Source organism: Macaca fascicularis, chromosome 5 (genome assembly GCF_037993035.2).
Source record: "Macaca fascicularis isolate 582-1 chromosome 5, T2T-MFA8v1.1".
NCBI lineage: Eukaryota > Metazoa > Chordata > Mammalia > Primates > Cercopithecidae > Macaca > Macaca fascicularis.
In genome coordinates this window covers 50,778,711-50,791,373 of record NC_088379.1, presented here as the reverse complement: position 1 = coordinate 50,791,373, position 12,663 = coordinate 50,778,711, and the positions used below count along the sequence as shown (strand labels likewise).

General features: G+C 39.4%; 1 protein-coding gene across 2 annotated transcripts in view; it reads left to right on the top strand.

Annotated features, from left to right (window-relative positions):
• The window catches only part of COPS4 (COP9 signalosome subunit 4), a 39,733-nt gene that overhangs the window by 15,015 nt on the left and 12,055 nt on the right, over positions 1–12,663 (top strand). For both annotated transcript variants that reach the window (XM_005554910.4, XM_045392381.2), the window contains exons 5-7: positions 5,796–5,949; positions 6,122–6,272; positions 11,374–11,544. In XM_005554910.4, the coding sequence (XP_005554967.1) occupies positions 5,796–5,949; positions 6,122–6,272; positions 11,374–11,544 (476 nt within the window). The remainder of the gene's footprint in view (positions 1–5,795; positions 5,950–6,121; positions 6,273–11,373; positions 11,545–12,663) is intronic.

Below are 12,663 nucleotides of genomic sequence, written 5' to 3'. Positions count from 1 at the left end.
GATGAGGGATGAGAGCAGAGAGTACTGGGGACCAGGTTATGTGGAGTTTTATAAGCCATTATAAGGAATTTGACTTTTCACTAAGTGAAATGAGGGGGAACCATTGGAGAATTGTCAACAGAACAGTGAAATGATCTGACTTCTGTTTTAAATAGTTAGTCTCACCACTGGGTTGAGAATAAACTGTAGGCAAGCAGTGATAGAAGTAGGGATATTAGTTAAGAGGCTTATGAGACCAGGTACAGTGGCTCATGCCTATAGTCCAAGCACTTTGGGGGGCTGAGGTGGGAGAAGATTGCTTGAGCCCAGGAGTTCAAGACCGGCTTGGGCAGCATAGCTAGACCCTATCTCCACCAAAAAAAGAAAAAAAAAAGAAAAAGCTGGGCATGGTGGCACATGCCTATAGTCCTAGCTACTTGGGAGGCTGAGGCGGGAGGATTGCTTGAGCCCAGGAGTTTGAGACCAACTTGGGCAACATAGTGAGACTGCCCCCCATCCCTACAAAAAAAATTTTTTTTTTTTTAAATTAGCTGGGCCTGGTGATATGCATCTATACTCCCAGGTACTTGGGAAGCTGAGGCGAGAGGATTGTGTGAACCCAGTAATTTGAGGCTGCAGTGGGCCATGATCGCACCGCTGTACTCCCACCTGGGGCACAAAGCAAGACCCTGTCTTTTTTAAAAAAGGCTTATACAGTACCACAGATAAGATGGATGTGAGAAGTATTCTAGATATGTTTTTTAAGGTAGAGTAAGGATTTCCTAATGGCTTGTATGTAGAGTGTGCAAAAAGTCAAGATAAGTCCTGATTTTTGGCCTGAGCAATTGGAAAGTTGGAGTAGGGAAGAATAGTCTTGTAGGGAATATTGAGAGTTTCATTTTGGGCATATAATATCCAAGTAGAAATATGTAGTAAGGAGTTGAATATATTAGTCTGGAGATTAGAAGAGATATCTGGGCTAGATATACATACTTGGGAGTCATTGACATATAGATGGAATTTAAAGCCATTAGATTGGATGAGATGGCCAAAGGAGGGAATGTAGATAGACCAAAGGACTGAGTATACTGAGGCCTGGAGCACTTCTACGTTAAGAGGTCAGGGCCTGGGGGAAGATGTAGCAAATGAGAAGGATTATCCATTGAGGTAAGAAGGAAATCAGAATACTGTGGAGGGTGGTGTCCTAGAAGCCAAATGAGGAAAATGTGTCAAGGGGCAGGTGATGAGCTATGGCATTGATAGGTCAAGTAAGATAAGGAGTACAGGTTAATTGTTGGCATTAATAGTGTAGAAACCACTGAACCTTAATGAGCTGATTTTTGTGAAATGATAGCGAGAGCCTGACTGCATGGTTTAAGAGAGAATGGGAAGAGAATATTTAGAGATAGTGAATATGGGCCACCCTGTGGGGGAGTTTTCAAAAAACGTAGCAAAAAAACAGGGTAGAAGATGACAGCAGTTGTTAGGCTAAGGGATTACTTTTTCTTTTATGATCCAGTAGAAAGCAAAAATTTGATATAGGGGAATTGGGGAGAGGATTCTTGCAGGAGTAGACGAGAGGAAGGAATCTAGCAGAGGGATAGGCTTTAGATAGGAATATGGGTAGTTCATCTGTGGCAGAGTTTCTCAGCCTCAGCACTACTGGCATTTTCGGCTAGATACTTTGTTGTGGGGGCTGTCCTGTGTATTGCAGGATGTTTTAGCAGCACCAGTCCTCTGCTTGCTGGATGCCAATAGTACTGCTGTTCCTAGTTGTGACAATAAAAATGTCTGTAGACATATTAGTGATATTGTCATGGAATTTCTGCAAGTAGTCTTTCATTGCATTGCTTCAGTATTCTTTTCTTGTTGGCTTTTGGTTTCGAGAGAGGTTCTGGCTCTGTCAACCAAGCTGTAGTGCAGTGGCGTGATCTCAGCTCACTGCAACGTCCATCTCCTAACCTCCCAAGTAGTTGGGACTACAGGTGCACGCCACTACGCCTGGCTAATTTTTGTATTTTTAGTAGAGACGGAGTTTCACCGTGTTGCCCAGGCTGGTCTCAAACTCTGGGGCTCAAGCAATCCACCTGCCTTGGCCTCCCAAAGTGCTGGGATTACGGGTGTGAGCCACCATGCCCAGCCTTGCTTCAATATTCTTAAGGAAGTTGAAATCAGAGACATCAGCTGGAATGGTGGATGGGGGTGGAGTGTGAGGTTGAAGAGAGACAATAGTGTGAGAAGTAATCCCCTTAGGAGAGTGGGACAATGAATGGACTCAGCATGTAAACTTGGCAACATTAAGGACTTGTTAAAGGTCATAATGATTAAAATTAGATCAGTCATGCTGGGCACAGTGGCTTCGTGCTTATAGTCCCAGCTACAAGCCTCAGTCTCGGCAGAGGTGGGAGGATCCCTTGAGCCCCGAAATTTGAGCCCAGACTGGGCAACACACTGAGACCCCATCTCAAAAAAAAATTTGATTTGCTGCTTTTTCCCATCACATTTCAGCTATATGAGTGCAGGAAGGGAGTGAGCAAACAATTAGGTTTAACCACAGTTACGATTTTTGCCCAACAAGTATGACAGCAAGAGAGGGACAAGGGAGATGAGTGCCTATGCAATTCAATGATTACAAGTGATTACAATGAGTGAGTGACCATAGGAGTTAGGCTAGGTAAAGAGGAAAGTGAGGCCTTTATGGGGAAAGGCAGTGACATGTAAGGGATAAGTGGTTTGGAGGGCACAGTGGGTTCAAGGATTGTTGGGTTTGAGATACTAGAGAAAATGAGGTAGAAAAACAGTTTTAAAAAATTAAGATGGCAGGGCGTGGTAGCTCATGCCTGTAATCCCAGCACTTTGGGAAGCCAAGGTGGGCAGATCACCTGAGGTCAGGAGCTTGAGACGAGCCTGGCCAACATGATGAAACCTTGTTTCTTCTAAAATACAAAAATTTGCTAAGTGTGGTGGTGTGTGCCTGTAATCCCAGCTACTAGGGAGGCTGAAGCACAAGAATCGCTTGAACCCAGGAGGTGGAGGTTGCAGTGAGCCGACATCTCGTCACTGCACTCCAGCCTGGGTGACAAGAGTGAGACTCTGTCTCAAAAAAAAAAAAAAAAAAGATGGTTTATAACTCTTATTCAACCAGTCTTACCTCTTGATGTATATATTTTTTAAAATTTATACTTCTTTATGAAACATTTCTCCTAAGTATATTGTATGAGGATGAAAGATGTGAGACTATTGGTTATTGTATTGAAAACACTTCCTCTTCAAGTTGGCAAGTATAAAACGGTACCAACTGTGAAGGACTTAAAAATATCTTCATCTGCCTTTCTACTCCTTTACCAGGTGAAGGAGGAATTCTTTTTTTGTTCTTCATTAATATTTGCGATAGTGAGGCAGACACTGCTTCAGACATCTTGCCTTTTGTGCATTATTTATGAAGTTACTAGGCAATGATGCTCCTTGAAAAAGCAGCCAGTTTGTAAAAAAGCCTTCATATGTAGATGCTGAATTTTGCATTTCAAGGTCCCTTGATAATTTGGTAGTTTGAAAAAGCTGGGCTTTCTTGATTGCTTTCGTCTTATTCTTTACCTTGTATTTTCTCCCTAGCACAGGGCAATTGATTTCTTTTCAGTGGTAGCTGAAATAAATATAAAATTAGATATTGTTTTTTACAGTGGTCATAATTGTCATTTTAGTAGTACTGTAGCATTATCCTTATCTGTGAGTAAACCAAAGAGATAAAAATGTCATTGGTTTTCTAAACAAGTTAAAGTAACTAAATGTAGACTTTGGATAAATGGGAACTTTTTCTTTCAAAAAATGATTCATTCTGATTATTAAAGTAATTGATGGCTGGGTGTGGTGGCTCACGCCTGTAATCCCAGCACTTTGGGAGGCCGAGGCGGGCGGATCACAAGGTCAGGAGATCGAGACCACAGTGAAACCTCGTCTCTACTAAAAATACAAAAAAAATTAGCCGGGCGCGGTGTCGGGCGCCTGTAGTCCCAGCTACTTAGGAGGCTGAGGCAGGAGAATGGCATGATCCCGGGAGGCAGAGCTTGCAGTGAGCCGAGATGGCGCCACTGCACTCCAGCCTGGGGAACAGAGCGAGACTCCATCTCAAAAAAAAAAAAAAAAGTAATTGATATAATAGTTACACTTGGCAAAAAATTGGAAAATTCAAGAATATAGTGCTGTACGTGGCAAGCAATGTATATTTGAATTATGAATGGAAAAAAGTACAGAATATTAATATATGCAAAAATTAAATTTGCATAAATCTCTCCTCCCATTCTCCATTCCCCCCAAATCAATAAAGTATAGAATTATTTTCAAATCTGGGGCCAAGTGAATTATAAACTCTGTGTTCTTGCCATATGGTGGCACCACTCTTGCAGGTAAATAGGATTAATTTTTCTGTTAGGATTAATCTTGTTTCATGTGAGTTTTGAATTATGTGAGGTCTTTAGTTATACATTCCTGGCATAAAATGTGACCACTGAGATGAAGAAGAAAATGAAAACCACCTATAATCTTACTACCCACAGATAATTGCTATTACTATTTTGATATATGTGTATCGAAATATATGTTAATAGTGTTTTACATACTGTTTTATCCAGTTTTTTCACTTAGGAAAAATACATAGTGACTAGATTATAATTATACAGTATTCTACCTTTCTTTTTTTTGAGATGGAGTCTCGCTCTGTTGCCCAGGCTGGAGTGCAATGGCATGAGCTCGGCTCACTGCAACCTCCGCCTCCCGGGTTCAAGCTATTCTCCTGCCTCAGCCTCCCGAGTAGCTGGGACTGCAGATGTGTGCCACCATGCCCAGCTAATTTTTGTGTTTTAGTAGAGACGGGGTTTCACCATGTTGGTCAGGCTTGTCTTGAACTCCTGACCTCGTGATCTGCCTGCCTCGGGCTCCCAAAGTGCTGGGATTATAGGTGGGCCACCATGCCCAGCCTTGTATTCTACCATTTTTATGCACCACAACTTGATCACCAATAATATCATAATGGGTGATTTCCATTTTTTTTCCTAGCATAGATATTTATAAATAATTTTACAAATTAATATCCTTTTATATGCATATGTATGCACATCCCTGGCTATCTGGCTATCTTTTTAGGATTTCTTTTTTTTTTTTTTTTTTGGGACTAAGTCTCACTCTGTCACCCAGGCCGGAGTGCAATGTCACGATCTTGGCTCACTGCAGCCTCTGCCTCCTGAGTTCAAGCAATTCTCCTGTCTCAGCCTCCCGAGTAGCTGGGATTACAAGTGTGTGCCAACCATGCCCGGCTAATATTTTGTGTTTTTACCATGTTGGTCAGGGTGGTCTCGAACTCCTGACGTCAGGTGATCCCCCCCACCTAGGCCTCCCAATGTGTTGGAAATACAGGCATGAACCGCCACACCTGGCCTTAGGATTTATTTTCTAAAGGTAAATGTATGGTGGGTTAAGGGTATATGCATTTTAAAGGATTCAAAGGATGGTTGGAGAGCATATTTCCCAATTATTTTCTAGGAAGGTTGTCCCACTAGTCATATATGATATACCCCTAAACTGAGCAGTTGTTCTTTAGCTTTTAGCTTGTGAGATTGAGGATTAAAAGCAGCTAAGATATAATGTGATTAATGATAATAAAAATTCAATAAAACTTTTTAGTTTTTGTGTAATGCAGTAAAAAGTTTGATTCCCTTACGGTACTAGAATATATATGAGGAAAAAACAACATATCTTCTATTATTCCTAAAATTTTCTTGACAAAATATTGAGTCATTATGTGTTTTTCTGTTACATCCTAGACAGTACAATGTAGATTATAAACTGGAGACTTACTTGAAGATTGCTAGGCTATATCTGGAGGATGATGATCCAGTCCAGGCGGAGGCTTACATAAATAGAGCATCGTTGCTTCAGAATGAATCAACCAATGAACAATTACAGATACATTATAAGGTAACAGATAAGTTGATTTGGAATTAATTTTGTATTGGAGAATTGTGACATACTAAGATATTCCAGAACATCTGATAGATGCTCTGAAATATTAGAAATTGTTTCTCTGTTTTTTTTTTTTCAACTCTCGCTTTTTAATTTGTCGCCTAATTGAAACATTTTCCTTCTGTAGGTATGCTATGCACGTGTTCTTGATTATAGAAGAAAATTCATTGAAGCTGCACAAAGGTACAATGAACTCTCTTACAAGACAATAGTCCACGAAAGTGAAAGACTAGAGGCCTTAAAACATGCTTTGCACTGTACGATCTTAGCATCAGCAGGTAAACATGTAATAATTTATACTTAAATGAACAGTTATCTTTGCTTAATAACTGTAGGTTGGTTACTGTTGGAAAATTTAGCAAGGAACTATTCTTCAAAGGGATGTCTTTGTAATACAATTATGGTAAATGTAGTTTAAGTGTTTAAACAAAAACAGAAATAAAATGATTTGTTAAAATAATTTAATATGCTCATATCAGTCTATTATGCATATGTGTTAAGAATAGTTAAAAGAGGGCTGGGTGCGGTGGCTCACACCTGTAACGGATCACGAGGTCAGGAGATTGAGACCAGCCTGGCTAACACAGTGAAACCCCGTCTCTACTAAAAATACAAAAAATTAGCCGGGCATGGTGGCGGGCGCCTGTAGTCCCAGCTACTCAGGAGACTGAGGCAGGAGAATGGTGTGAATCCAGGAGGTGGAGCTTGCAGTGAGCTGAGATTGCGCCCCTGCACTAAAAAAAAAAAAAAAAGAATAGTTAAAAGAGATAATGTAAAGTTCTAAAATTTCACTAAAGAAGTGGATATCAACTTAAGTGAGAATTGTGCAGAGTGAAACAAAAATTAAAATCTGTAGATTGATGAAATGATAATTAATACACTGCTTTTGATTTTTTTTTTAACCTTCAAGTCTCAGTTTTAGACCTGACATTTATCCTTTTCTTCAATACATGTAACAAATATTGTTTGTTCTTTTTACTGAATTATAGCATGTAAATCACTTATGAAGTAGAATGAGTGTTAAGAGGAAATGCTAATTCTAAACCATAGCTTTTCTTAAATCACTCTATCACCCAGGCTGGAGTGCAGTGGCGCAATCACTACTCACTGCAGCCTCAACCTCCTGGGCTCAAGTGATCCTCCCACCTCAGCCTCCCAAGTAGCTGGGACTACAGGTGCACACCACCATGCCTGGCTAAATTTTTTGTATTTTTCTAGAGATGGGGTTTCTCCATGTTGCCCAGTCTGGTCTTGAGCTCCTGGGCTCATGTGATCCACCTGCCTTGGCTTCCCAAAGTGCTGAGATTACAGGTGTGAGCCACCACACCCATCCCATTTTATTCTTTATAGACTAGTAATCTTATTTATTTTATTTTTTGTTACTGAAAAGGCAGTACATGAACATGGTACTACTTCTTTTTCTAAAGAACTTTTACTGGTTTCTTACATTTCTTTCAATACAAATGGTAGCATATACACACTTTTGCAACTTGCCTTTTTATTGTAACTGTATACATCATTGTGATCTTTACATGTCAGTACATATAACTCATTCTTTTTGATTTTCTGTTGTCTGGCTTTATCATAATTCATTTAGTCAATCACAACACTATAGTGATTATGCACATGTATGAGTATATGTATAGGTTAACTTTCTGGATTCAAAGGTACATACTTTTGAATTTTTGATAGACGTTACACATTGCCCTGTACTATTACACTCCAAACAAAAATATTCATGAGCACCTGATTTCTTACACAGATATTACCACATTCTTTTATCTTTTCTGATCCGATAGATGAAAAACCATATCTCACTTTAGTTTTAATTTGTATTTACAAAAGCTCTTGAGCATTTTTTGTATGTTTAAAAACATTGTTGAAAAATCTGTATTTCTTTATTGAGTGAATTATACATTTATGTTGATTGGCCATTTTTTGAGTTGTTTGTCCTTTCTTGGTGACTTGTGAAAGCTCTTTAGATATAAAGGAAAATTAAAATTTTTCCTAACTTGTCATCTTTTTGGTTTTGTTTATGACATTTTTCCCATGCAGAACCTTTTAATGTTTACTTAATTACATTTATTAATCTTTCTTTAATGGCTTCTAAGTTTTGTTGACTTGCTTAGAAAAGTCTTCCCTACTCTGAAATTATATGTCATTTTAAATCCCTCAATGTTTTCTTTCAGTACTTTAGGTTCTCAAATTTCTTGGTGTCAGGACCCCTTTACACTCTGAAAAAGTATTGAGAACCCAAAAGCTCTTGTTTATGTAGATTCTATCTACTGATTATTAGAAATTAAATGAGTAATTTAAGATAATTTATTAATTTATTTTAAAGTAGCAATAATAGACCCTTTACATGTAAACATAAATGACACACTTTTATGAAAAACAATTATATTTTTCTAAGCAAAAAATGTTACTGGGAATGGAATTGTTTTGCATTAAAAAATTTTTTTTTCCCGGAGTCTGGCTCTGTTGCCCAGGCTGGAGTGCAGTGGTGCAATCTTGGCTCACTGCAAGCTCAGCCTCCCAGGTTCATGCCATTCTCCTGCCTCAGCCTCCCGAGTAGCTGGGACTACAGCTGCCCACCACCGCACCTGGCTAATTTTTTGTATTTTTTAGTAGAGACCGGATTTCACCATATTAGCCAGGATGGTCTCGATCTCCTGACCTTGTGATCCACCCGCCTTGGACTCCCAAAGTGCTGGGAGTACAGGTGTGAGCCACCGCGCTTGACCGAAACAGCTCAATTCTTATAGGCACTTCCTCGTTCACTCCGTTTGAATAGGTTATTTTAGTTAAAGTATATGAAGAAAATTCAGCCTCACACAGATGTGTAGCTGGAAAAGACAAGCACATTTTAATCTCATTTTCAGGTAATTGTGGATATTCTTTGATACTATACTTGACAGATGGTATAGTTTCTTACAGGTTAGTTGCAATGTGGAATCTGAAACCATATCAATAAGCTTTTTGCATTCTATGACATTAAAAATTCTGTTTTCTACTTCCTTTTACATAATAAGTTAGCATCCATTAAGAATCCCTGCTTGGGGCCGGGGGCGGTGGCTCACGCCTGTAATCCCAGCACTTTGGGAGGCCGAGGTGGGCGGATCACCTGAGGTTGTGAGTTTGAGACCAGCCTGACCAACATGGAGAAACCTCGTTTCTACTAAAAATACAAAATTAGCTGGGTGTGGTGGTACATGCCTGTAATCCCAGCTACTCGGGAGGCTGAGGCAGGAGGATCACTTCAACCCGGGAGGCGGAGGTTGCAGTGAGCCGAGATCGCGGCATTGCACTCCAGCCAGGGCAACAAGAGCGAAATTCCGTCTCGAAAAATAAAAAATAATAATAATAGTAATAATCCTTGCTTGGGTCATTCATTACATTGTATGTTACAAAATGGTGATTTGCTCATTCTATTCTTCTGCATGAACTTTTTTCTTCCTTTTTTAACTTTTATTTTGAACTTTTTACTTTGTACTTTTTTCCTGCTTATTTTCTGTTAGTATGATATGCACACAGGAAAAGTACACATATGAAAAGTATACAGCTTGATGAATTTTCACAAGCTGAACACCTCCATGTAACAAGCATCCAGAACAAGAAACAAGATGTTACCAACACTCCGCCTTCTTTATGCTTTCTTCAAGTCACTAGCCCCAACTCCTAACCCTACAAGAATAATCACTAGTATATATTAGCCGTCTTATTTTTTTTATATAAATGAAATCATATAGTGTATTCATTCTTCTTTTGCTCAATTTTATGAAGTTTATCCATGGCTATGTGTATTTGTACTTTCTTCATTTTCCTTGTTATACAGTATTCCATTGTATGACTATACCACAATTCATTTATCCTAATTTCTTATTGGCTGCTAGGAATAGTACTGCTATGAACATTCTTGTATATTTGACACAGCTTTTTATTTATTCAGCGTATGACAATTAACAATTGTTACTCTTTTTGATGTTCAAATTGTTCCTCAAACATGACTAGGTTATGCCTTTTTTGTTTTTTTTTTAATGGAGATGAGGTCTTGCTATGTTGGCCAGGGTAGTCTGGCCTCAAGCAATCCCTCCATCTTGGTCCCTCAAAGTGCTGGGATTATAGGCATGAGCCACTGTGCCTGGCCAGTTATGTCTTTTTGACATGGCCCCATTAACCTTTGAATACTTCCCTGCGAATTAGCAGAAAAAGGTGACTTGGATTTATCTTGTATTTTGCCTGCCTCAGACTTGAAATCAGCTATTTTTCAAGGATCCCTAGTTCTTTTTAATGGGCTACCAAGATTTGGACATTAGATATGCTCATTGCTTCTGGGTGTCATTGTGGTTAGGCTGTTTTGGTATAAAGAACTAGAAATATATTTAAAAAGAAAAAGGTTGTTGATAGGATCATTTTCGTGAGTTTGATTTTTTTATTGTTATCAGTTGTCACTAAAGTTCCTTGAAAATATAAATTGAAATTATGAATATTAAGTCTCCCTATCAGATAAATATTTTTTCATCTTTCATAAATTTTTTTGTTAATGAAATAATGAATGTTTATTGTAGAAGTACAAATAAGAAAAGGAAAATAGAAATCACCTGTTCTTCCAACCGCTTGTAACATTTTGGCCTGAAATTCTTCATGTATGACTATATAGTTGCTCTTCTTTATCTGTGGATTCCATGTTTCTGAATTATCCTCCTTGCTAAAATTTATTCATAACCCCAAAGTCAATACTTGCAGCACTTCCACTGTCATTTGCAGATATGTGCAGGGTGGCAAAACATTTGAATGTCCTGGCATGTTTCCACTTGAGGTTGAACATGTAGATTCCCTGCTTGTTTTTTTACTTTTATACCGTACACAAATATCCTTCTCATGGTCTGTTTCAGATCATGTTTTTCACACTTTTGTTCTGTTTTCAGTGATTTTGCTGTTTACAATGGCACGCAGCCATAGTGCTCTCTGGGGGGTGGTCTTAAGTGCCCTATGGAGAAAATTCGTGTGTTAGATAGCTTCATTTAGGTGTGATTTATAGTGTTGGCCGTGAGTTCAATGTTAATGAATCAACAATATATATATTAAATAGGATGTCTCTAAACAGAAACACACATAAAACAAGGTTACAGATTAATTCGTTGATGAAGATGTTGTGACCAGATGCTCACAGGAACCTAACCTTTATTCCCATAGGAGCAGCAGTTTAGTACTTGATAATTCAGTGTCGTCAGTGACTGCCCACCATGATTACCATGAATAATGAGTACTGGCTGTATATTTAGTAGACAAAAATGGGGTCATAAGATAGATTTTTTTTTCTAAAGAAACATTGTGAAAATAACATTGTGAAATTTGATGCTCATTTATTTCTCTTAGGACAGCAGCGTTCTCGGATGCTAGCTACTCTTTTTAAGGATGAAAGGTGCCAGCAACTTGCTGCCTATGGGATCCTAGAGAAAATGTACCTAGATAGGATCATCAGAGGAAATCAGCTTCAAGAATTTGCCGCCATGCTGATGCCTCACCAAAAAGCAACTACAGCTGATGGTAATGATCATGGCTTATGTGTATATGGTAGTCAATGTTTAGGTACAGACTAGTGAACATCATGTTAAATTAGAAGCATCTTGCTGTCTTTTAATAATAATTCTATATAACACTTCCTCATAAAAAAAGAGGAATTATTTTTATTTTTTAAATTAAAAAATTTTTTTTTTTTTAATGTTCTTTTGAGATGGAGTCTTGCTCTGTCTCCCAGGCTAGAGTAGTGCAGTGGCCAGGTGACGTAATCTTGGCTCACTGTAAGCTCCGCCTCCTGGATTCATACCGTTCTCCTGCCTCAGCCTCCTGAGTAGCTGGGACTACAGGCACCTGCCACCATGCCCGGCTAATTTTTTTATATTTTTAGTAGAGACGGGGTTTCACCATGTTAGCCAGGATGGTCTCAATCTCCTGACCTCATGATCCACCCACCTTGGCCTCCCAAAACGCTGGGATTACAGGCGTGAGCCACCACGCCTGGCCTATTTTTTATTTTTTTTGAGAGAGAGTTTTACTCTTGTTGCCCAGGCTGGAGTGCAATGGTGCAATCTCGGTTTACCACAACCTCTGCCTCCCGGGTTCTAGTGATTCTCCTACCTCAGCCCCCCAAGTAGCTGGGATTACAGGCATGCGCCACCACACCCGGCTAATTTTGTAATTTTAGTAGAGATGGAGTTTCTCCATGTTGCTCAGGCTGATCTCGAACTCCCGACCTCAGGTGATTCGCCTGCCTCAGCCTCCCAAAGTGATGAGATTACAGGCGTGAGCCACAGTGCCCAGCGATACAGTCCTTTTAACTGGGTATACTGCTGTACTGCTTAAAAATATATATATTATGGCTGGGCATGGTGGCTCATGCCTGTAATCCCAGCACTTTGGGAGGCTAAGGCGGGAGGATCACTTGAGCCTGGGAGTTTCAGACCAACCTGTGCAACATAGTGAGGCCTTATCTCTACAAAATGTAAAGAAAAACAGCTAGGGATGGTGGTACATGCCTGTGGTTCTAGCTACTTGGGAGGCTGAGGTGGGAGGATTGGTTGAGCCCAGGAGGTCAAGGTTACAGTGAGCTGTGATTGCCCCATGGCACTCCAGTTTCAATGACAGTGTATGACCTTGTTAAAAAAA